The 23354-nt window shown below is 48.3% G+C and overlaps 2 protein-coding genes across 4 annotated transcripts; both read right to left on the bottom strand.

The window, feature by feature from the left end:
• Positions 1-18935: 18935 nt before the first annotated feature.
• Positions 18936-21460, bottom strand: LOC4341976 (uncharacterized). 3 transcript variants are annotated; one of them, XM_015785993.3, is made up of 2 exons: positions 21364-21460; positions 18936-20189 (listed from the first exon to the last, which is right to left on the bottom strand). In XM_015785993.3, the coding sequence occupies exon 2, from the start codon at positions 20164-20166 to the stop codon at positions 19153-19155; it is 1014 nt and encodes a 337-aa protein (XP_015641479.1). In that variant the 5' UTR covers positions 20167-20189; positions 21364-21460; the 3' UTR covers positions 18936-19152. The 3 variants fall into 3 exon arrangements, with proteins under 3 accessions (XP_015641479.1, XP_025882386.1, XP_025882385.1); XM_026026601.2 differs by lacking the exon at positions 21364-21460 and adding an exon at positions 20686-20867; XM_026026600.2 differs by lacking the exon at positions 21364-21460 and adding an exon at positions 20678-20867.
• A 27-nt stretch (positions 21461-21487) lies between these two features.
• LOC136356921 (pollen receptor-like kinase 3) lies at positions 21488-22910 on the bottom strand. Its single transcript, XM_066311499.1, has 2 exons — positions 21952-22910; positions 21488-21857 (listed from the first exon to the last, which is right to left on the bottom strand). Exons 1-2 carry the CDS (start codon positions 22388-22390, stop codon positions 21787-21789), a joined length of 510 nt encoding a protein of 169 aa, XP_066167596.1. The 5' UTR covers positions 22391-22910; the 3' UTR covers positions 21488-21786.
• Positions 22911-23354: the final 444 nt, after the last annotated feature.

Below are 23354 nucleotides of genomic sequence, written 5' to 3' on the forward strand. Positions count from 1 at the left end.
GGCCCACATTTTCTTTGTGTGTGTGTGGATGACAAATGGACCCACATTATGTTTTTAACTCTAATGCCACCTAAGCGCCACATCAACGCCACAGACAAGTCAACACTGCCACGTAGACGCCACGTGTCACACCCCGAAGTTTTCCTCCCAAGTCAAAATTGTAATTTATAATTGACCCTAAGAAAATGCTGGTGAAATCAGGAGAAAACCCTAAGAAAGTAATGCAAATAATAATCGGATTTGACATGTGGAATTTTTCTTGAGTTCTACATGTCGAAATTCATTAACAGGATTTTTAGTGGAATTTTCAGAGCTCTAGAAATAATTTTAACCAATTAAAAATCACTAAAGTGCAATTGTTAATTCCAGGGAAAATCCTTTTTCCTTTTCTTTTTCTTTTTCCTCTCTTTTCCCTCCTTTTTGTCAAGTGGGCCGTCGGCCCACTTCTCCCTTCCTTCCCCTCCCTTACTGGGCCGGCCGCAGGCCGAGGCCCAGCCCGACAGCCGGCCGCCCGCCTCCCTCCTCTCGGGGTCGCCGACAGGTGGGGCCCACCTGTCGGACCCGTCTCCCTCCTCCCGCCGATCCCGCTCGCGCCGCCACCGCCGCAACCGACGCCGCGCCCACGCCTCCGTCTCTCCCGGGCCACGTCGACCACGCCCGCGCGTGCGCCGCATTCCCCGCGCCCGTTCCCCTCCCTCTCCCGCTCGCGCCCGCGCCCGAGATGGCCGGGATTCGAAAACCGAATCCCGCCTCTCTCTCCTCCCCACTCCCCCACGTCGGCCGTCGAATCCCGCCGCTCCCGGCCACGTCCGGTTCCCCCATCCCCTATTTAAGCATCACCGGCACCCCCTCTCGCTTTTTCCCCATTGCGCCGACCTCTCCCGAGCTCCCCAACGCCTCCGCGCCGTGCAACCACCCGCCGCCGCCGCTTTTGCTACTCCGGCCGCCGCTAGCCGCCGCTAGGCTCGCCGCCGTCTCACGCCGTCGCCGCCGTTAGCTTCGCGCGGCCGAGGTCCACCTCGTCCACCCCTCCTCCGTCGAGGTTCGTCGCCGGAGCCCTCATCTCCACGCGCACGGGTGAGCGCCACCTCTACCGCCGCCTTCGGCCATAGATCCCGATCGCCATGGTCCATCTCTCTCTCTCTAATCTCTATCTTCTCCTTCCTTAGGGCACGCCGAAGCTCGTCCGCTAGCCGACGCCGTCCTCCCGTGGCTTGCCGTCGCCGTCCGCCATCGCCTTCCTCCGCGCCGGCCACCCTCGGTGAGGCATCCCCTCCCTTCTTTTCCCCTTCCTCTCCTCTAGCCGCCGCTCTCCGCCGCCGTCGGTCGTCGCTTTGCGCCGCTGCCGCATGTGCGCCGCCGCCGTGTGAGCGCCGCGCCGCCGGCGCCATGGTCGCCGCCGTCTCGCGCCGCGCCCGCGCGCCCCGGCCGCGAGGTCCCGCGCCGCCGTCCGATCTACCCTTGGGTAGATCGGGGCCGTCGGTCCGGTCGCCACGTGGCGCCGCCGCCCAACCTTTTCCCGTGCCGCTGACCGGTGGGCCGCGCGCCGCCACCCTCTTTCTCTCTCTCCCGGTCGCTGACCGGTGGGCCCCGCCTGTCGGCGCCGCGCCCCCTCGCTGACGTCAGCCCTGGTTAATATTGCGCAATAAATTATTTAAGGATTTCTTTTATAGTAATAAACACAGTGAATCTTCTAAAATTCATATCTAATTCATCCGAGCTCCGTTTAATCCCATTCAAGTCTCAGTAAATCAAGAAAAATGTGTAGAATCCATTAAAAATGGTTTTGTTCTCTGTTTCAGTAGTCTTATAGCCTGTTTGCAATGTTTGCTTTGTATGTCGCTAGATTCCGGTTCTTTCGACGCTCCGGTGTACTTCGAAATAGTCGCCGAGGTACCTCCAGCAGCAGAGCAAGGCAAGTCATGCTTGTCACTTGAACATGTTGATCCTATATTGCAAATGCTCCATTGTTTTCTTTCAAATATTGCATTGTTTTATAATATCACTATGGGATGGATACCTACTGCTACAGCCATGCTTTTGGATATCATGCTCCTTTGTTAGCTTGGGTTATAACATGATTAGACTTTGGACTAGGACTTGCTTAGCCATGCTTAGTTCAACTAGCACACATTGGGGATCTCATTTAAAACCTAGACTATAGGTTTATATGATAATGTTGGTTTAATACCACCGCTCTGGTGTTGGTTAAATAAAATGAACCACATGGTGGGCTGTGGGTGCACGGTTTTGCTAGTCGCACCCATGGCAGTTAAGGACCGGTTCGCAGGATGCCCTGGAAGAATTTATCGTACTTACCACAAGCCAGCGTGGGCAACGGCTGGGCTTGTAGTGTAGCTTTCCTCTAGTCGACGCATCCAGGCAAGGGTGGGCGTGATGGAGCGGGGCGGGCCCTGCGACGGCCTCTGTCGCTTCCGGATTCACCTAGGCACGAGAGGGGACTGCCCGTCGCCCGCTGGGGACGGGGGTGAAACCTGAGGTGTGGTGTGCTTGGCTAGAGGGGGTTATGCGAAGGGTCCTGTCACGGCCTCTTTCCGGTATGTCGTGGTGGCATGTCGGCGCACGGAAACGTGTCGTGGGGCTGTGTCTTGTGGGTACAGTTGTACACCTCTGATCAGAGTAAAACTATTCGAATAGCCGTGCCCGCGGTTATGGGCGGTCAACCAGATTCACCGTGATTAGTCTCACCCTAGTGTAATCTGTTGAACTTGGATAGTTTAGGTGGATGGTTGGGCCTGTCGCAACGTGGGTTAGCGTTGGACAGCGGATGTTTAATACTGCTTAATTATTACAACTGTTTTCGCATTAAATTCCTGTTTATAAATGCCAGTATTTATGCAAATGAACCACTCTAGCTCTTCTTTGTTAATTCCCTGCATCATACCCCTATTCCGGTATGACTTGCTGAGTACAGTGGGTAGTACTCAGTCTTGCTCTACTTTTCCCAACCCCAGAGGACGGGTATGTGTCAGATGAAGGTTTCTCCGAGGAGTAGGCTTCGTCCGTGCCGTCGAGGATGCCTGTGGAGTGGTGTTCCCGCTGCCGTTCAAGTCAAGGCTTAGCTCCAGTTTCTTTTGTTTTTCCGCTGCATTTCTGTCAGACCTTTATAATGTTTGTAAGACGTGGATCTGTATGTCAACATTGTCGTTTGTGTACCCCGGCTGGTCCTGGACGGGGGTTTTAATACACATTCTGCTTGGAATTCTATTCGGGAATTTCTGGGCGTGACAAGTTGGTATCAGAGCCGACCTTGACCGTAGGACAAGCCAAATGGAAAAACCTAAGAGCCCTCTGAATCCTTTTTCATTGCATATGTTCTTCGCAATTGGATTTGTTCCGGGAAAATGGGGATCTGTTCTTGTGGTTCAAGGGAAAAATCTTGGTCGCTCGTTTAAAGTGAGTTTTTCAAAACGAGTCAGTCTAGGGTTTTAGTAAATTATTGGGATTTATTCGTCAGTCAGTTGGGATTTGATGGGTGAAATGCATTCGGTCCTAGCTCGGTATCATGGGTTGCAAGGTATTTATGCTTTGTTCGTTATTATTATTATGTATCTAATTTCCCATTATTTTATCGTTATGTGAGTCTGTCTTATTTATTCGCGCTCATGTAAAATGATCTATGCATAAAATTTTGCTCTTATTTGATTCCTTTATTTGAGTCCTTTATTGCTTTATTTAAATTTGGATTTGAGCATGCATTGATCCTACTCCTTTGTCTTCTCTAGATGGCCGGTCACCCACCCAACCACCGCGGAGAAGGCATGATCGACTTCGTGGCAGAGCTGGCACGCATGACACTGGTAGTGGGCTACCCCGACGCGCCGGAATACACGACCATTCCGCCGCTCAGTGGCGAGCTTCCTTACCGTGTCCGCTTGGAGGTCCATGGCTACGTGGGGACTTGCCTCGCTAACATGGCGGTGGAGGCGTCAGGAGGCACAGCAGATCACGCCTGTCAGGAGGCAGCCTACTTGATGATGGCCAGACTACGGGAGCGCCACGACTACATCTTCCACGACACGGCGTACCGCTACCACCCCCGTCGAGCCCATGGTGATGGCGTCAGCTCCTTCCGTCCGACAGCTGGCGAGAACGACACCACCTTCGGTCACATGTGTGCTGTGATGAGGGGATTGGACCGGATGCACTCGGACCTGCACAAGGCGACCAAGGCCTTGAATGATGGGAAGCTCATGAGGATCGTCGCTCTGAAGGACGAGATAGCGCGCCTGAAGAAGGAGAATGCTCAGTTGAAGGGTCTTCCAGCACCAGGAGGAGTCCGGATCCGCACTACGCCCCGTAAGAGGACGACTGCACCCGTGCGCATCCAGCTTGCGCCCAGGAACCCACCTCCACCAGCAGCTCCCGCAGCACCTCCAGTTCCGCCCGCAGTTCCTGCAGCTCCAGCTTCAGCTCCAGCTCCAGCTCCCGCGTTCACTCTTTCCTTCGCTCCAGCATCAGCCGCCAGAGGTCCAGCCAGTGGTACCGGAGGTTGGTTGTCCGCTACTCCCAGTGGCAGCGGCGAGACTGATCTGTCAGGCTCCAGGAGTCGTTCAGAGGGACCAGGTGACGAGCAGGAGGACGCTTTCGACTCCACCGACCGCAGGAGCCGTTCCGAGCATTAGGCTCGTTTTCCCATTAGTTTATCGATTGTCTAGTTTCTGCTTGTTAGTTTGTGTGTTTAGGTTGCTTGTTTGGGGTCAGTCGACGGTCGATATCATGTGCCTATGATATGGCTGTCTTAATAAGGATTTTTGCTTGCCTTTTTAAGTGTTTTAATTCAGATCAGAACAATTGCAGTTTTAATTCCTATATAATAAAGCTTAGTTCTTGAGCATCTGTTTTTCTTCTTCTCCCCCGTCTGCTTTCCCCTCCAGATGGTCTACACCAGGACTGGCAACCGCACGACAGGCGAGGGCAGCAACGGTGAAGAACGCGCTGATGGTGTGCACCCCAACAGTGATTCCGGCAATGGTCCGCCACCACTTCCCGAGAATCCGACCCTTGCCCAAGTTATGGCACATCAAACTCAGATGATGGCAGCCATGATGCAGCAGATGCAGCAGCAGCACCAGCAGATGCACCAGAGGATGATGCAGCACGCCGAACAGCAGCACCAGCAGTTTGGTCCCCCTCCCCCTCAGTCCAAGTTGCCAGAATTTCTACGCGTCAGGCCACCCACCTTCTCCAGCACCACCAACCCCATGGAGGCGAATGACTGGCTCCATGCAATAGAGAAGAAGCTGAACCTCCTGCAGTGTAATGATCAGGAGAAGGTCGCTTTTGCCACACACCAGCTTCAGGGTCCTGCGTCAGCTTGGTGGGACAACCACATGGCCACCCGCCCACCGGGTACTGAAGTCACATGGGCAGAGTTCTGCCGTAGCTTCAGGAAGGCACAGGTGCCAGACGGAGTCGTGGCACAAAAGAAGAGGGAATTCCGGGAGCTCCATCAGGGCAACAGGACTGTGACAGAGTACCTCCATGAGTTCAATCGCCTCGCGCGATATGCACCAGAGGATGTCCGCACCGACGCCGAGAAGCAGGAGAAGTTCATGGCGGGTCTGGATGACGAGCTGACCAACCAACTGATATCTGGGGACTACGCCGACTTTGAGAGGCTGGTTGACAAGGCAATCCGCCAGGAGGATCAACGCAACAAGATGGATAGGAAGAGGAAGGCCGCTCAGTTCAGGGCACATCAGGGAAGTCACCAGAGGCTGCGCTTCACTCCCGGGCAGCAGGGTGGACCTACCACCATGATCGTCCGTCAGCACCGCCCGTTCAACCCCAGCAACTTCCACCAGGGCTCCAGTGGCAGCCAGAATCACCATGGAAGTCAGCCCAACCGCGGTACAGCTCCACGCCCACCGATGGCACCGGCACAGTCAGGCCCGCCCGCACAAGCCAAGAAGGAGACGGGAGCAAAGCCAGGGTCCTGCTTCAACTGTGGCGAGCTTGGCCACTTCGCTGACAAATGCCCGAAGCCCAGGCGTGCCGGGCCAAGGTTTATCCAGGCTCGTGTCAACCACGCATCTGCGGAGGAGGCACAAGCAGCACCAGAGGTTGTACTGGGTACGTTTCCTGTTAACTCAATCCCTGCAACAGTACTTTTTGATTCTGGTGCAACGCATTCTTTCATCTCCAAGAAATTTGTCGGGATGCATGGGTTAATAAGAGAGGAACTTAGCACACCGATGCGGGTTCATACCCCAGGGAATAGCTCCACTTCGGTTCAATTCAGCCCTTCTATAACAATAGAAATTCAAAGGTCACCGTTTCTAGCCAACCTCATCCTTCTCGAATCCAAAGACCTAGATGTCATTCTTGGGATGGATTGGCTGACCAAGTTTAAGGGAGTCATCGATTGTGCGAATCGCACAGTCACCCTGACCAATGAGAAAGGAGAAACCGTGGTGTACAAATCTCTAGTCTCGCCAAAGAAAGGAGCCTCGTTGAATCAGATTGAGACGGAAATCCCAGTGGACATCGAAGAGAAGAACTTGAGAAAATTGGAGGACATACCCATAGTCTGCGAGTATCCAGAGGTGTTCCCCGAAGACCTCACCACCATGCCACCCAAGAGGGAGATTGAATTCCGGATTGATTTGGCACCAGGAACCGCTCCAATCTATAAGAGACCGTACAGAATGGCGGCCAACGAATTAGCGGAGGTCAAGAAGCAAGTTGATGAGCAGCTGCAGAAAGGGTACATACGACCAAGCACTTCACCTTGGGGCGCTCCGGTCATTTTTGTGGAGAAAAAGGATAAGACGAAGAGGATGTGCGTCGATTATCGCGCACTTAACGAGGTCACAATCAAGAATAAATATCCCTTACCGCGAATCGACGATTTATTTGATCAACTGAAAGGAGCTAAAGTGTTCTCTAAGATAGACCTGCGATCAGGCTACCACCAGTTGAGAACCCGGGAAGAGGATATTCCGAAGACGGCCTTCACCACTCGGTACGGGCTATATGAGTGCACGGTTATGTCTTTCGGACTTACCAACGCACCCGCATTCTTCATGAATCTGATGAACAAAGTGTTCATGGAATTTCTGGACAAGTTTGTTGTGGTATTCATCGACGACATTCTTATCTATTCAAAGTCCGAGGAAGAACATGAACAACATCTCCGTCTGGTACTCGAGAAGTTGAAGGAGCACCAGCTATACGCCAAGTTCAGCAAGTGTGACTTCTGGTTGACGGAAGTAAAATTTCTGGGTCATGTCATTACAGCTCAGGGTGTGGCAGTCGACCCATCGAACGTGGAGTCAGTTACCAAATGGACCCCACCTAAGACCGTGTCGCAGATTCGAAGTTTTCTAGGACTGGCTGGTTATTACCGTCGTTTCATCGAAAACTTCTCAAGAATCGCCCGACCCATGACTCAGTTGCTTAAGAAAGACGAGAAGTTTAAATGGACAGCTGAGTGCGACAAGAGCTTTGAGGAGCTCAAAAGGAAATTAGTATCCGCACCGGTGTTGATCCTGCCCGACCAGACGAAAGACTTCCAAGTCTATTGCGATGCCTCCCGTCACGGACTTGGATGTGTCCTAATGCAAGAGGGCAGAGTGGTTGCATATGCCTCGCGGCAGTTGCGTCCACACGAAGGAAATTATCCAACTCATGACTTGGAATTGGCAGCAGTGGTTCATGCTTTGAAGATCTGGAGGCACTATCTGATTGGCAACCGCTGCGAAGTATATACGGACCATAAGAGTCTGAAGTACATCTTCACCCAACCGGACCTAAATCTCCGACAACGAAGATGGTTGGAACTAATCAAAGACTACGACATGAGTATTCACTACCACCCGGGTAAAGCCAATGTGGTGGCAGACGCTTTAAGCCGGAAAAGTTACTGCACTGCCCTATGCATCGAGGGCATGTGTGAGGAATTGCGGCAGGAGTTTGAGCATCTCAACGTGGGAATTGTTGAACACGGGTTCGTAGCCGCTCTGGAGGCACGGCCTACGCTCGTGGATCAAGTTAGAGCCGCTCAAGTAAATGATCCGGAAATAGCAGAACTGAAAAAGAACATGAGAGTCGGAAAGGCTCGGGATTTCCTTGAGGATGAGCATGGCACAATCTGGATGGGAGAAAGATTGTGTGTACCGGACGACAAGGAATTGAAGGATCTGATACTCACCGAAGCTCATCAGACCCAGTACTCCATTCATCCAGGCAGCACTAAAATGTATCAAGACCTCAAAGAGAAGTTTTGGTGGGTCAGCATGAGGAGAGAAATAGCTGAATTCGTCGCACTCTGCGATGTTTGCCAACGAGTGAAAGCAGAGCACCAAAGACCAGCAGGTTTACTCCAACCTCTTCAAATCCCGGAATGGAAATGGGAGGAGATTGGAATGGACTTTATAACAGGACTGCCCCGGACATCATCGGGTCACGATTCAATTTGGGTAGTCGTGGATCGACTCACTAAGGTTGCTCACTTCATACCAGTACATACCACGTATACGGGCAAAAGGTTGGCGGAGCTCTACCTCTCGAGAATCATGTGTCTACATGGGGTACCCAAAAAGATTGTATCTGATCGAGGGAGTCAGTTCACTTCAAAGTTCTGGCAGAAACTACAAGAAGAATTGGGGACCCGTTTAAATTTCAGCACGGCCTATCACCCGCAAACTGATGGTCAGACAGAGCGAGTCAATCAAATCTTGGAAGATATGTTGAGAGCTTGCGCTCTTGATTTTGGTGGAGCTTGGGACAAAAGCTTACCATATGCGGAATTCTCGTATAACAACAGCTACCAGGCCAGTCTACAGATGGCACCGTTTGAAGCTCTATACGGCCGGAAGTGCCGCACACCTCTCTTCTGGGATCAGACAGGCGAACGTCAGCTGTTCGGAACAGAAGTATTAGCGGAAGCAGAAGAGAAAGTCAGAATCATCAGGGAGAGATTGAGGATTGCTCAGTCTCGACAGAAGAGCTACGCGGATAACCGTCGAAGGGAGCTAACTTTTGAGGCCGGAGATTACGTGTATCTTCGTGTCACCCCGCTCCGGGGAGTACACCGCTTTCAGACAAAAGGCAAGTTGGCACCACGCTTCGTGGGACCGTACAAAATTTTGGAACGAAGGGGAGAAGTTGCCTATCAGCTAGAACTTCCATCCACTATGATCGGCATCCATGACGTGTTCCATGTGTCCCAATTAAAGAAGTGTTTAAGGGTACCTGAAGAACAGGCTAATTCGGAACACATTGATATCCAAGAGGACCTAACATATGTGGAGAAGCCGGTTCGCATACTTGACACTAGCGAAAGGAGAACCAGAAACAAGGTCACCAGGTTTTGCCGTGTTCAGTGGAGTCATCATTCGGAAGAGGAAGCGACCTGGGAAAGGGAAGATGAGTTGAAAGCCGCCCATCCGTACCTCTTCACCAGCTCCACCGAATCTCGGGGCCGAGATTCCGTTTAAGGGGGGTAGGTTTGTCACACCCCGAAGTTTTCCTCCCAAGTCAAAATTGTAATTTATAATTGACCCTAAGAAAATGCTGGTGAAATCAGGAGAAAACCCTAAGAAAGTAATGCAAATAATAATCGGATTTGACATGTGGAATTTTTCTTGAGTTCTACATGTCGAAATTCATTAACAGGATTTTTAGTGGAATTTTCAGAGCTCTAGAAATAATTTTAACCAATTAAAAATCACTAAAGTGCAATTGTTAATTCCAGGGAAAATCCTTTTTCCTTTTCTTTTTCTTTTTCCTCTCTTTTCCCTCCTTTTTGTCAAGTGGGCCGTCGGCCCACTTCTCCCTTCCTTCCCCTCCCTTACTGGGCCGGCCGCAGGCCGAGGCCCAGCCCGACAGCCGGCCGCCCGCCTCCCTCCTCTCGGGGTCGCCGACAGGTGGGGCCCACCTGTCGGACCCGTCTCCCTCCTCCCGCCGATCCCGCTCGCGCCGCCACCGCCGCAACCGACGCCGCGCCCACGCCTCCGTCTCTCCCGGGCCACGTCGACCACGCCCGCGCGTGCGCCGCATTCCCCGCGCCCGTTCCCCTCCCTCTCCCGCTCGCGCCCGCGCCCGAGATGGCCGGGATTCGAAAACCGAATCCCGCCTCTCTCTCCTCCCCACTCCCCCACGTCGGCCGTCGAATCCCGCCGCTCCCGGCCACGTCCGGTTCCCCCATCCCCTATTTAAGCATCACCGGCACCCCCTCTCGCTTTTTCCCCATTGCGCCGACCTCTCCCGAGCTCCCCAACGCCTCCGCGCCGTGCAACCACCCGCCGCCGCCGCTTTTGCTACTCCGGCCGCCGCTAGCCGCCGCTAGGCTCGCCGCCGTCTCACGCCGTCGCCGCCGTTAGCTTCGCGCGGCCGAGGTCCACCTCGTCCACCCCTCCTCCGTCGAGGTTCGTCGCCGGAGCCCTCATCTCCACGCGCACGGGTGAGCGCCACCTCTACCGCCGCCTTCGGCCATAGATCCCGATCGCCATGGTCCATCTCTCTCTCTCTAATCTCTATCTTCTCCTTCCTTAGGGCACGCCGAAGCTCGTCCGCTAGCCGACGCCGTCCTCCCGTGGCTTGCCGTCGCCGTCCGCCATCGCCTTCCTCCGCGCCGGCCACCCTCGGTGAGGCATCCCCTCCCTTCTTTTCCCCTTCCTCTCCTCTAGCCGCCGCTCTCCGCCGCCGTCGGTCGTCGCTTTGCGCCGCTGCCGCATGTGCGCCGCCGCCGTGTGAGCGCCGCGCCGCCGGCGCCATGGTCGCCGCCGTCTCGCGCCGCGCCCGCGCGCCCCGGCCGCGAGGTCCCGCGCCGCCGTCCGATCTACCCTTGGGTAGATCGGGGCCGTCGGTCCGGTCGCCACGTGGCGCCGCCGCCCAACCTTTTCCCGTGCCGCTGACCGGTGGGCCGCGCGCCGCCACCCTCTTTCTCTCTCTCCCGGTCGCTGACCGGTGGGCCCCGCCTGTCGGCGCCGCGCCCCCTCGCTGACGTCAGCCCTGGTTAATATTGCGCAATAAATTATTTAAGGATTTCTTTTATAGTAATAAACACAGTGAATCTTCTAAAATTCATATCTAATTCATCCGAGCTCCGTTTAATCCCATTCAAGTCTCAGTAAATCAAGAAAAATGTGTAGAATCCATTAAAAATGGTTTTGTTCTCTGTTTCAGTAGTCTTATAGCCTGTTTGCAATGTTTGCTTTGTATGTCGCTAGATTCCGGTTCTTTCGACGCTCCGGTGTACTTCGAAATAGTCGCCGAGGTACCTCCAGCAGCAGAGCAAGGCAAGTCATGCTTGTCACTTGAACATGTTGATCCTATATTGCAAATGCTCCATTGTTTTCTTTCAAATATTGCATTGTTTTATAATATCACTATGGGATGGATACCTACTGCTACAGCCATGCTTTTGGATATCATGCTCCTTTGTTAGCTTGGGTTATAACATGATTAGACTTTGGACTAGGACTTGCTTAGCCATGCTTAGTTCAACTAGCACACATTGGGGATCTCATTTAAAACCTAGACTATAGGTTTATATGATAATGTTGGTTTAATACCACCGCTCTGGTGTTGGTTAAATAAAATGAACCACATGGTGGGCTGTGGGTGCACGGTTTTGCTAGTCGCACCCATGGCAGTTAAGGACCGGTTCGCGGGATGCCCTGGAAGAATTTATCGTACTTACCACAAGCCAGCGTGGGCAACGGCTGGGCTTGTAGTGTAGCTTTCCTCTAGTCGACGCATCCAGGCAAGGGTGGGCGTGATGGAGCGGGGCGGGCCCTGCGACGGCCTCTGTCGCTTCCGGATTCACCTAGGCACGAGAGGGGACTGCCCGTCGCCCGCTGGGGACGGGGGTGAAACCTGAGGTGTGGTGTGCTTGGCTAGAGGGGGTTATGCGAAGGGTCCTGTCACGGCCTCTTTCCGGTATGTCGTGGTGGCATGTCGGCGCACGGAAACGTGTCGTGGGGCTGTGTCTTGTGGGTACAGTTGTACACCTCTGATCAGAGTAAAACTATTCGAATAGCCGTGCCCGCGGTTATGGGCGGTCAACCAGATTCACCGTGATTAGTCTCACCCTAGTGTAATCTGTTGAACTTGGATAGTTTAGGTGGATGGTTGGGCCTGTCGCAACGTGGGTTAGCGTTGGACAGCGGATGTTTAATACTGCTTAATTATTACAACTGTTTTCGCATTAAATTCCTGTTTATAAATGCCAGTATTTATGCAAATGAACCACTCTAGCTCTTCTTTGTTAATTCCCTGCATCATACCCCTATTCCGGTATGACTTGCTGAGTACAGTGGGTAGTACTCAGTCTTGCTCTACTTTTCCCAACCCCAGAGGACGGGTATGTGTCAGATGAAGGTTTCTCCGAGGAGTAGGCTTCGTCCGTGCCGTCGAGGATGCCTGTGGAGTGGTGTTCCCGCTGCCGTTCAAGTCAAGGCTTAGCTCCAGTTTCTTTTGTTTTTCCGCTGCATTTCTGTCAGACCTTTATAATGTTTGTAAGACGTGGATCTGTATGTCAACATTGTCGTTTGTGTACCCCGGCTGGTCCTGGACGGGGGTTTTAATACACATTCTGCTTGGAATTCTATTCGGGAATTTCTGGGCGTGACACCACGTCAGCGAAACCGCCCTCCAAAACCATCGAGGGAGTCAAATTGTACCAGTTTTAATAGTTGAGGGGTCGAGATATCCGGTATTGCGATTGAAGGATGCAAATTAGATTCGGTCACTAGTTAAGGGAGTCAAAGTGATCTTATTCCAAAACTTTAATAAGTACAACTTTTAAGAGGGGAGTTTGCTTCAATTAGGCTTTAGGCTCTAACCAATTAGGCCCGGCCCATGAAACATCAGTTCGAAAGGGCGCGCCAAATCTGGCGCTGACCGTGCTGCACTGCCCTGCACTCCTGAAAGGCAAAGCTTAATTTGGACGGTTCGTGTAAACCTGAACTGAACAGCTCTAGAACTGCTATACTTTGTGAGAAATATGATTGCACTTATAGAAATAAATGTAAGAGCTTTACTACAAGAAAATACTCCATCCAATTCTATTACTAGAATACAACCGGTATAAAACGTAACATAAAAGAGAAATATTATTAAGTAGTAAAGTAAACCATTTTCAATAATTTAGGAGGTAAAATGAGCTTAACAATAGTTTAGGATATCAAATCATCTAACTAATTAGTTTTGGGGAGTAAAATTGACGTTTTTCTATATGAAATACACACACTCTCTCTTTTATATTATAATTTATAAATCGTTTTGATTTTTTTCTAGTCCAACTTCTTAAAGTCTGACTAAATTTATAGAAAAGATTTAGCAACATCTACAACACTGAATTAGTTTTATTAAAACTAATATTTAATAGAGTTTGATAATATGTTTGTTTTGGGTTAGAAATGTTGTAATGTTTTTCTATATACTTAGTCAAACTTAAAAATGTTTGATCAAAGAAAAAAAATTCAAAATGACTTAAAGTATGAAGTACAATATTACAATTTATTTACACTTTTTAAACCAAAAGATTACAAGTGTCAAGGGAAATCGGCTACAGAGATCGTCTCAGTGATTTCAGTCAGCAGTACTCCCCCAATCTATTTTTGATGGACATATTTCCAAATCTAAAAAAATTATTTTTGATAAGCATATTTCAATCCAACAATCTATACTCTTAATGATTTTTTCGGATTTAATGCGTGACTCTCCATTCTTCCACACAATATTAGCTACATGGACATCGAGAAATGTAAATATTAATGTCACTTGTTTACGAGTAGCACATTTAAATAGATGATAATTAGAATTACTTATTCTTGATATGTGTGTAAAGATAAAATATAACTATTAAAAGTATATGGAGGGAGTAGTACATCAGCAGAGACTAACACGGTCAACTGATCAAGGCGGTACAGGCACACGTATAAACGTCTTTCTGACACGGTGGGGTCGGGGTGGGGCCCACGGGTCAGTGACTCCTGGGGTTTTCAAAGTTTCGCGAAGCCCTCTCGGTTCCCTCTCTTTTTATCCTCTTCGCCGTTGCGAGCTCGCCCCCCTCCTCCGCCTCTCCTCGCCGCCGCGTTCCACCTCTCTCTCTCTCTCTCTCTCTCTCTCTCTCGGAGTCGAGGGTTAGGGTTTCAGCCATCTGCGGCGTCTCCGGCGAGCGAGCGCGAGGGAGGCCGGAGCAGAAGCCGGCCGGGGCGCGCGTCCTGGTCCTCCCCGAGGACGCGGCGGTTTCGATCCCCTCTCTCTCGGGGTTGTCCGCTTCGCCGTCGGGAGAGAATCCGGCCGGAGCGCGAGCGTGAGGTGCGCCTCCTCCGCCGGCCCGAGGAAGCATGCTCTCGATCCCTCGGGTTGTTGGAGGAAGCGCGCGGCGGCGGCGCTTTCGATCCATCGGGTTCTCGATCTCCTTTCGCAGCCGGGCGGGCGCGGTGAATCTGCGGGTGAGTTGCCTTCTTTGCCCCCAACTAATGGAGATGAAACTCTTTCGCGATCAAATTCCTCTTCTTTTTCCTGGTTCTTGCGCGATTGTGCGTTCTTGACACCTTCTTCTTGGATGGATTTTTTTGCTCATGCGTATGCGTTGCAGGGACGGGGAACGAACGAGATCCTACTTCCTTGTAGTGCGATGGCGACGGAAAATTCTTCCCCTGCTTTTACGGACTTCTTGCCCCGTGCGCTCAGCCCGATTCCGTTTGGTCGGCGCCATTCGTGTGCGCGACATGTACGTGTTCTAATTCACCTCATCCTCTGCTTCTAGTTCTTCCCCCAATTGACGGTTTACCTCTGAATCTTGTGATTAGGCATCATATTTTTTTTCCGCCCGATCAACTGTTAGAAACTATTGGATTCCTGACTCCTGAGGTTTATTCCTCTAGTTACTGATCAAATAAATCGCACTAGTGGTTCTTTGATCCATATAATGCCGTATTTTAACGAATTTGTGTCATTTTGTCCCAATACAAAAGTTAGCTCTCATGTTTAATGGACTTCGTCCTTCTCAAAAAAATGTTTAACGAACTTCGTGCGTACTTATCTTTTGTGTTCTTTTCGTTCTGATGTATATGCTGTATACTTCAGTTGATAAAGTAAGTCACTATACAGGAAGTCAGGAACATCCTTGTGTCAATGTAGTTTGGATGGCTGTGTTCTTATCATTTTCAATTATTTACATTAAATGGTTGCTCAGTAAGATATTTCAAGCTTGGAATTTAAGTGCAATTGTGATCCCGGCCATTATTCACAAAGGAAATCCCGCATTTAGATTGCAGCCTTTCTGTTTCATTATGGATGCTTGTCTTACATGATTTCTTCATGTTATTGGTCATGTACTCATGTCGTCTTTCACATTTAGTCATGCATTCTTTCACACAAGAGCAGATGCTTTCTCTCAAACTGGAAAATGATTCCTAGTGTCAATATTGTTCTAGTTGAAAATTTACTCCTCAACAAAACTAGGGAGCAGGTTCAAATATAATGGTGTGTCCATACTGGATTGATTTACACAGTAGTGAATATTCACATGAAGTACAACAACATGATCAACATCATTTGAGTAAAAGAATGGCAAATATTCCCTTTCCATTTGGCACTTACTAGTTATCACATGGCATGCAGTTTAAATCATTTTTACCTTCCGGTTATGTACATTAGGCTAATTTGCATCTTTATGGAGAAATTATTTGCACACAGTTGATCTTAGTTGTTAACAAAACTGGTTCTGATATTTCTCTCTTTTTTATTTGAATGATTTATATTCTATGTGAATTGGGAGGTATATTCTTTCAAATGTCTTTGCTTCTTTACTGTTATGCGCATATTTGGCACTTTCTAAACTCTGGTGTCATGTTTAACGGTTGGATTCCTGGATGCAACAGGGGGACATAATGATGAATATTGATCAAGCTGAGGATTCATGCAGTAACATTAGTGGTGCTTCGAGATCTTCTCAGTCTCATACTGATCAAACTGAGGATTCAAAAGGTTAGTCTACGCAATGTAAATCACCAATGCTTTAGTTGTATGCCTTGCAGCACATACTGATGCACTCTATTAGGATTAGAGATGGAAGGACTGAAAATATGTTATTATGCTAATTGTGCTATGCTTCTGATAGGTATAGCTTCGTTTGGTCAAGTTCTTAGTTTCTTCATGTTGGTCTTCCGTATTTATGTTTAATGCATATTGTCATCCATGTTTTTGAAGGGCCCCCTCCTTTTCGGAGTTCTTGCTATGGTTATTCCATGAGTTACATTCAGTGCTCTCACATATAAATTACTGCATACTGTGTATATATTCAGGAAATGAACTATGTACTCGTGTCAAGGCTGTTACGGATGTATCATGTGGTAGTGAATTACAAGATACTTGTGAAGAAGAAGGCATCATATTATGGCCAGGTCTCAAGATGAGCTTTCCTCAAGCCCCTCTAGTCAGGATCCAGGACAATGAACTTGATTACGCGTACGTCGATGTTTCTGAAACTTCTATTGGCAATTCATTTTTCATTACACAGTTCAACCTTCCTTTGTCACTTCCTGTTTATGTTGTCCTCTGTCTATCATTTCCTGTGTATGCTGTTTAGCATAGATATGTCATGTACTCACCTTAAGTATTATATTTGTTGCAAAATTTCAGGCCCTCTCGAAATGCATGCAAACAACTGGCAGCTAATCCTGAGGCCCCTCTGTTTCGCCTGCCTCCTTTAGGATCCTATGAAAAAGAAATGTGCGGACCTGTATTGCTTATATGCAACGTCCATTCTCCTGGAATGAGTTGTTTCTCTCCATATACCAAGAGCACCTTCTACAGGGAGAATATGGAGATTGATATTGACGATGTGTTGTACTCCAATGGTAGCTGGTTCTTACTAAGGGAGGCAAATATAATCAGCCTTTGGAATGTTAACACAGAGAAGCGATGGTTTGTTGGCGAAGCTGAGGAGATTATTCATCAGGGATATTTTATCGGGAACCCACCATTCGATGTGACAATAGCTCTTGCGCGACAACATCCCCCAAAGCTCGGAGAAGAAGCTATAACTGCAATCTGGCTCAGATCGGTTAAGATTGGTGGCTGGAGCAAAGGGTCGGTGAGGTGTGATTATGAGCACAGCGGGTTGAATAGCCTCACCATTCATCAGGGCATGCTTTTTTGGTTAACTGACAGCGGTTCGTTGTGTTGTGCGAGGCAAACATCTGAGGGCTTAGAACTTATGATTTGGAACGGCTCAGTGAGAATATATGGGATGAACTTTTCACTGGTAAAGCATTTTGATGACCTATACATTGTGAACGGTGGCGGTTTTTTCCCAAATGAAGTAGCTAAATCATACCAAATCGTCGTTGGAGATGAGCTTCTTGTTGATGAAAAGAGGTTGAAGGGGAAAGACGTATTTACAGTCTCAAGACAAGGAGGTTTTGTACTCCCATCATCCGAAGCGGATAATGGCAAGTTATTCACTGGAAACATGATACCGGATGTCGACTGCTCTATGTAAGTATAACACCGCCTGATTACTTGATGCAAAATATTTTGATTGGATAAAATATACTTATAACATTTGAATGCTTATATTTCTCTGCAGGTACAGCTGGAAAAACAATCAAAATGAAATTATAAAGCCCTGCCACTTTCTTCGCCACGCTACCTGTAGCAGTGTTTGGGCTATGCTGCGTACCAAGAGGCGAACCTAGCAAAACTCCAGTAACTACCTTGTGAGTATCTTCTAGTTGTATTTGTTGACCTTGCTTCAATCGCAGCCATAGGAACTACCCAAGAGTTAGTAATTATATTGAGACTGCACATACTGTACTAGTGTACTTTAATTTTCTTAATTAGTTAATTATCAGAAAGCTAAACTGGACTACAGATGTTGATTCATGTCCATAATCATAAAATGCTTCTCTATTCTCATTGAGTTGATAAATTTTTTTGATGCATTTCCATATGAGGAAGTCCGGATACCTTTGAAACTAATTACTATATACTGTCTGATATCGTTCTCAATAAAATTCTGACACTGAATTCCTTTGATCAATACAGGTAGAGGCAACTCTTGCCAGCCTGTTCAATAAACCTGGGCCATGTTCTTTGCGCTTTATCCACTGCCAGTGCCTGTCGGCTGTCGCAATACTGCATGAATCAACTGTGAGATAACATTTGGAATAAGCTGTTTTTCCTGTTGGGCTACCACTTATCATGATTGGATGAATATGTGCTCTTCTAGTCCCGTACATATATGTCCTATACTGGATGATCTGTGCTTCATTCTATAGGTTGATACACTGTGATCTTCTGCAAAACATGCAGAGCAATGTAACTCTCACATACTGGATGATGTATACTGCTCGTTTTCTTTAGAGAATATATTTGAACAAAGTAAAACGGTTGCCAGTTGGATGTTCAATTTTATTCTGCCTCCTGACAACATAATTCTTTGTCAGTGAACCAGTTGCCACAGTTTTCCCCAAACTCGGATACTTTCTCGTGATAATTTTTAACATCTCTCTTCCTTTCCAAACTTTTTGAAGTATATGCATGGAAACCTTTTGATGATGAGAGTGTAAAGGCATTTATGTGATTTTTGGGAGGTACAAATGTAGATTTGAATATTGATGGTGGTTGGCTATGATTTTTGTGTTCACTTGAAAAGTGTGAACTTCAAGTTGAGAGTATAGTTTTTGAGCTGAAAGTCGGGGGAAATTCAAGATGTAAGCTCCCCCATTTTGTTGACAGATTGGAAAATTTGCTGTTCAAGGTTGAGAGTAAGATATCAAATCTCTAGTTGAAAGAGGATATATTTGCCTCAAAAGACATTGACCCACAGTTATAACTTGTAATTGAAATTATATGTAGCCATGTAGGCAGAGGATTTGGGATGGTGATGAAGAAACAAAGACAACAGTAATTACCCATGCTCAAATAATGAGTTTACAAAATAGCAATAGGAACAAAAACCATAAAGATTCACCACTGATCATTCTGTAACCAGTACAATTACAAAGCTGCTTACATGTATATACATGGTATGCCTCCATAAGATGTCAAAAGAAATGATAATGTTTCCTACAGAGAATTGCACAAATTCAAGACCTATAAGAACAAAAAGTAAAAGTAGAATCAAATTCAAGCCCACATGTCCAATATGTGGCACTATTTAGCTCAAGTAGCGAATGTACTAGGGAGAATCCAACGGTGCACTTCTGTAACGATTGATGCTGGTATCACTGTCTCAACAGTCTCATCAACTAAATCATATGCATAAATATTTGTGATGGACTTCAGTGTTGAAGGACCTAATGAACCAGTGAAGGTGGCCACCTCAGTTCCATTCACGATTGAGCCGGCACATTTATTTGGACCAAATAAGTAGACTCTCCTCTTCCCTTCCTCCTTCACATGGTACGATTGGCCCTTACAAAGGAACCAGCTGGTATTATCCAACTCCCTGTCATCCAGCAGTGACCACTCCATTGCTTGTAGATCCAGCTTAAAGAACTTGAAAGCACTCCCTGTTTTACAAGGATGCAATATGGCCACGACTTGCTCATTGGACGCAACAAGAAAATGAGAATCTTGTTTACTCCAATCAGGACAAGATGACACTGTTCTCCAAATCATATCAGTGATGCTGAAGGACAAGATTTGCCCATGAAAATCGACGCACACAGCCTGTTTCCCCAGCAACACCACATCAACGATCAAAGCACTCTGGACCTTGTACATTGCTTCTGACATTTCTGGATCACTAATATGCTTATAGATGCTCCAGTACACATCTCCAGGACAGGCAATATGGGCAGTTGGAACAGCACTCATGATCTCAATGAATGCAACCACTAGAGGCATTCCATGAGAACCAACATAGAAAACAAAGAACCCCTCATTAGGAGAACGAAGTACCGGTAGGTCCAAGTGCGTGCCGGTGCTAGGATGAACAAGGAACACGATCTGATCTTGGAAGGACAACGGCTTGTGCTGCGCCATTAGGAGCCACCCACCATTCTCAAATTCACAGAAAGCATCTGGAAACACCGTACTGGTTACCCCATGGATCTTTCGGCTTGAAACATCAAACAGCAGTCGCTTCTTGCTGTTCAATTCCACAGCGAAAAGGGCCAAGGGTACCATCAACTCTTTGGAACAGTTATTCTTCTCTGTACCATTTGTTTCCATGGCTCAACCTGGCACAAAAACACCTGCAAAGAAGCAAAGTGTATGGATTAGAAGACCAGCTCATTGTTCATAAGATATGGCAGTAAACCCCTATATATTCAAGTCTGATGGATTAGGAACATGTACTTTTTTTTCTTTTTCTTTTTCCAGATACCAAACTAGCAGAAGTGTCTCACCCCCATCTAGTGCCAAGCGTGCCATCTGAAACCTGAACAGAACCGCTCATACTACTAGATTTCTTCCTAGTGTGACTTTGGGTGTCTCTAGTTTGTGACTTTTGAGTGCTCGATGGCACACTGCTTCCACTACGTGCTTGCATCCAAGAACCTAAACATCACAAAGCGCTGGCACGCAGGGCGGGGTGTGGCGGTGGACTGGTGGTTCACCCTGAACACCCCGCCCGTGATCATGGTTGATTCGACTGTTTGTTCACCACGCACACGCAGCAAAAATAAAAAAATAAAATAAAATGGAGCCAACGATCCAGTCAGGCTAGCTAGGGCTTCCATACCTGAATACCTGCACTGTGTGAAGCGAGGAATCGCGCGCGGTGGACTCCGCGGTGGTGGAGGAGGAGGACTGCGAGCTGTTGGCTCCGGCGGAAGGAGGGGCGCGGCGGCCTTCGTCGGCGCCGGCGAAGAGGTGGGGATTCGATTTTGTTTTGGGACGAAGGGTATCCGTATAAAAAGACCTTTTACCCTAACAAAAAAAAAGGACTCGTCTACAGTTCGGATTCGGAAATATATTAAGAGAATTATGTAGTGGGCTCGCAAATTCGTGATAGATTCGGAGACGAGGCCCAACAAACTTGGGAGCCCATCTAGTGGGGAGAAGGCCGCCCAGCAATACAGGGGCCTTCTGGACATGGGCCGATCTTTAGCTATGTTGGCTTCAAAGATCGGAATAAGTTCACTTAGGGTCCCTCTATTTGTCGCCCAGTCCGATTTTCGTCCCTTGACCACGAAACCGGGTACAATCTGTCCCCCAACATACGAAAACTGGACAAAAAAAAGGTCCCTCGGCGGTTTTGATAGCGGTTTTGGCTGATATGGCGCCTACGTGGCTAATTTGACCCGGCCTTCATCTGACACTTCGATCCAAAATAATAATAAAGTCCGTGGGACCCACATGTCACTTTCACACAAAATAATAATTAAAAATGGTGGGACCCACATGGGCCCCACATGTCATTCTCACCCCTCATCTTCTTCCTCCTCCCTCTCCATCTCCCCTCTCTCCATCTCTCTCCCCTCCTCTCTCCAGCCTCCAGGTGCCATGGCCCACGGGGTCACGGGGAGGTCCAGCGGTGGCGGCCGGCGACGCAACAGCCTCCCGCCCCGACGAGCTCCACCTACTCCCCCCCGATCGGCGTTGCTGTTGGGATGGAAGTTGCGCATGGCGGCCTTGTACGCCGAAGTCAGCCTTCCACTTGAGGAGCACGCCGTCCTCGATGCCGAGCTCGCCGGTGGGCAGCTCGATGTGGAGGCGGTGCAAACCTCAGACGGCGAGTGGTGTGAGACGTCCACGGCGGCAGGAGTGGATGGCGTCGAAGTCGGCGCCGTCCATGCTCACCAGCCTCATCGCCGGGATCCCTAGCTTCTCGTGGAGGTACGCCATGCCTCACACCACGCCGACGGCGATCCTCATCCTCGCCGGCCAATCCAGCACCACCCTGTCCGGGCGCTGGTCACCTGAACCAACAAACAAACACATCGTAATTAGCAAACTATAATCGAGATTAGTAGTTGATTAAGAACTACTAGTATTTGCTGTGATTATTATTACCGTGGAGGACGTAGAGGAGGCTGCCACGTGGCATGAACTCGGAGACGATGAGCTTTTCTCCCCTGCGGTAATGGTAGCCGACGGGGGAGAGGACGTTGGGGTGGCGGAGGTCGCCGAGCATCTGGATGTGCTCCTCGAACTCGACGCGATTCATGTCGCGCATCCGCTTCACGGCGACGGTGACGCCGTTGCGCATGGTGACCTTGTACGCCGACCCGAGCTCCCCACCCTTGCGTCCTTCCATCCCAACAGCAACGCCGATCGCGGTGGGGGGAGTAGGTGGAGCTCGTCGGGGTGGGCGGCCGCCACCGCCGGACCTCCCCGTGACCCCGTGGGTCATGGCGCCTAGAGGCTGGAGAGAGGAGAGGAGACAGATGGAGAGGGAGGAAGAAGATGATGGGGTGAATATGGCATGTGGGACCCACGTGGGTCCCACCATTTTTTATTATTTTGTGTGTGAAGATGACATATGGGTCCCACGGTCTTTATTATTTTTCCATATCGAATTGTCACGTAAGCGTCACGTCAGTGCCATGTCAGATAAAAACCGGGTCAAATTAGCCACGTAGGCGCCACGTCAACCAAAACCGCTATCAAAACCGCCGAGGGACCTCGTTTGCCCGGTTTTCGTAAGTTGGGGGACGGGTCGTACCTGGTTTTGCGGTCAAGGGATGAAAAATTGGACTGGGCGACAAATAGAGAGACCCAAAGTGAACTTATTCCTCAAAGATCAGGCCTGCAAGGGGGCCCAAATAGTTATTTTTGTTCTGTTTTATTTTTGATTGAGATGCAGAGAGTTAAACATAATTTTTTTATCGCGAAATCTATTTCAAGAGCGCTCTCGGTTTAGCTCTATAGCGTGACGCATCTCAGAGCTGTCTAACTGTGCACGTCGTCATGATGTCCATCCACGTGGGTGTCTTTTCCTTTCAAATAAAGTTCACGTGGGTGTATTTTTCCTATTCAAATAAAGTTTCATCTCAAATTACTTATCCGATCTACAATCCGATTACACCATTGTGTTCGTTATAATTAGATCTTCACAACAAGATCTTACATGATTATGTTACGATGAAAAAATATTTATATTTGTAAATTACTTTTATTATATACATAAGTTACTTTTATCATATATATATATATATATATATATATATATATATATATATATATATATATATATATATATATATATATATATATATATATATATATATATATATATATATATATATATATATATATATATATATATATATATATATATATATATATATATATATATATATAAGTTACATTTAGATTTGACTAAATTAATTCTTAGACATATAAAAGTAAATTCAATAAAGTCTAAAAGTAATTTACATATATTCTAAAAGTAACTTAAAACAAAACGGAAGTAA

Source organism: Oryza sativa, chromosome 6, assembly GCF_034140825.1.
Source record: "Oryza sativa Japonica Group chromosome 6, ASM3414082v1".
Taxonomy (NCBI): domain Eukaryota; kingdom Viridiplantae; phylum Streptophyta; class Magnoliopsida; order Poales; family Poaceae; genus Oryza; species Oryza sativa.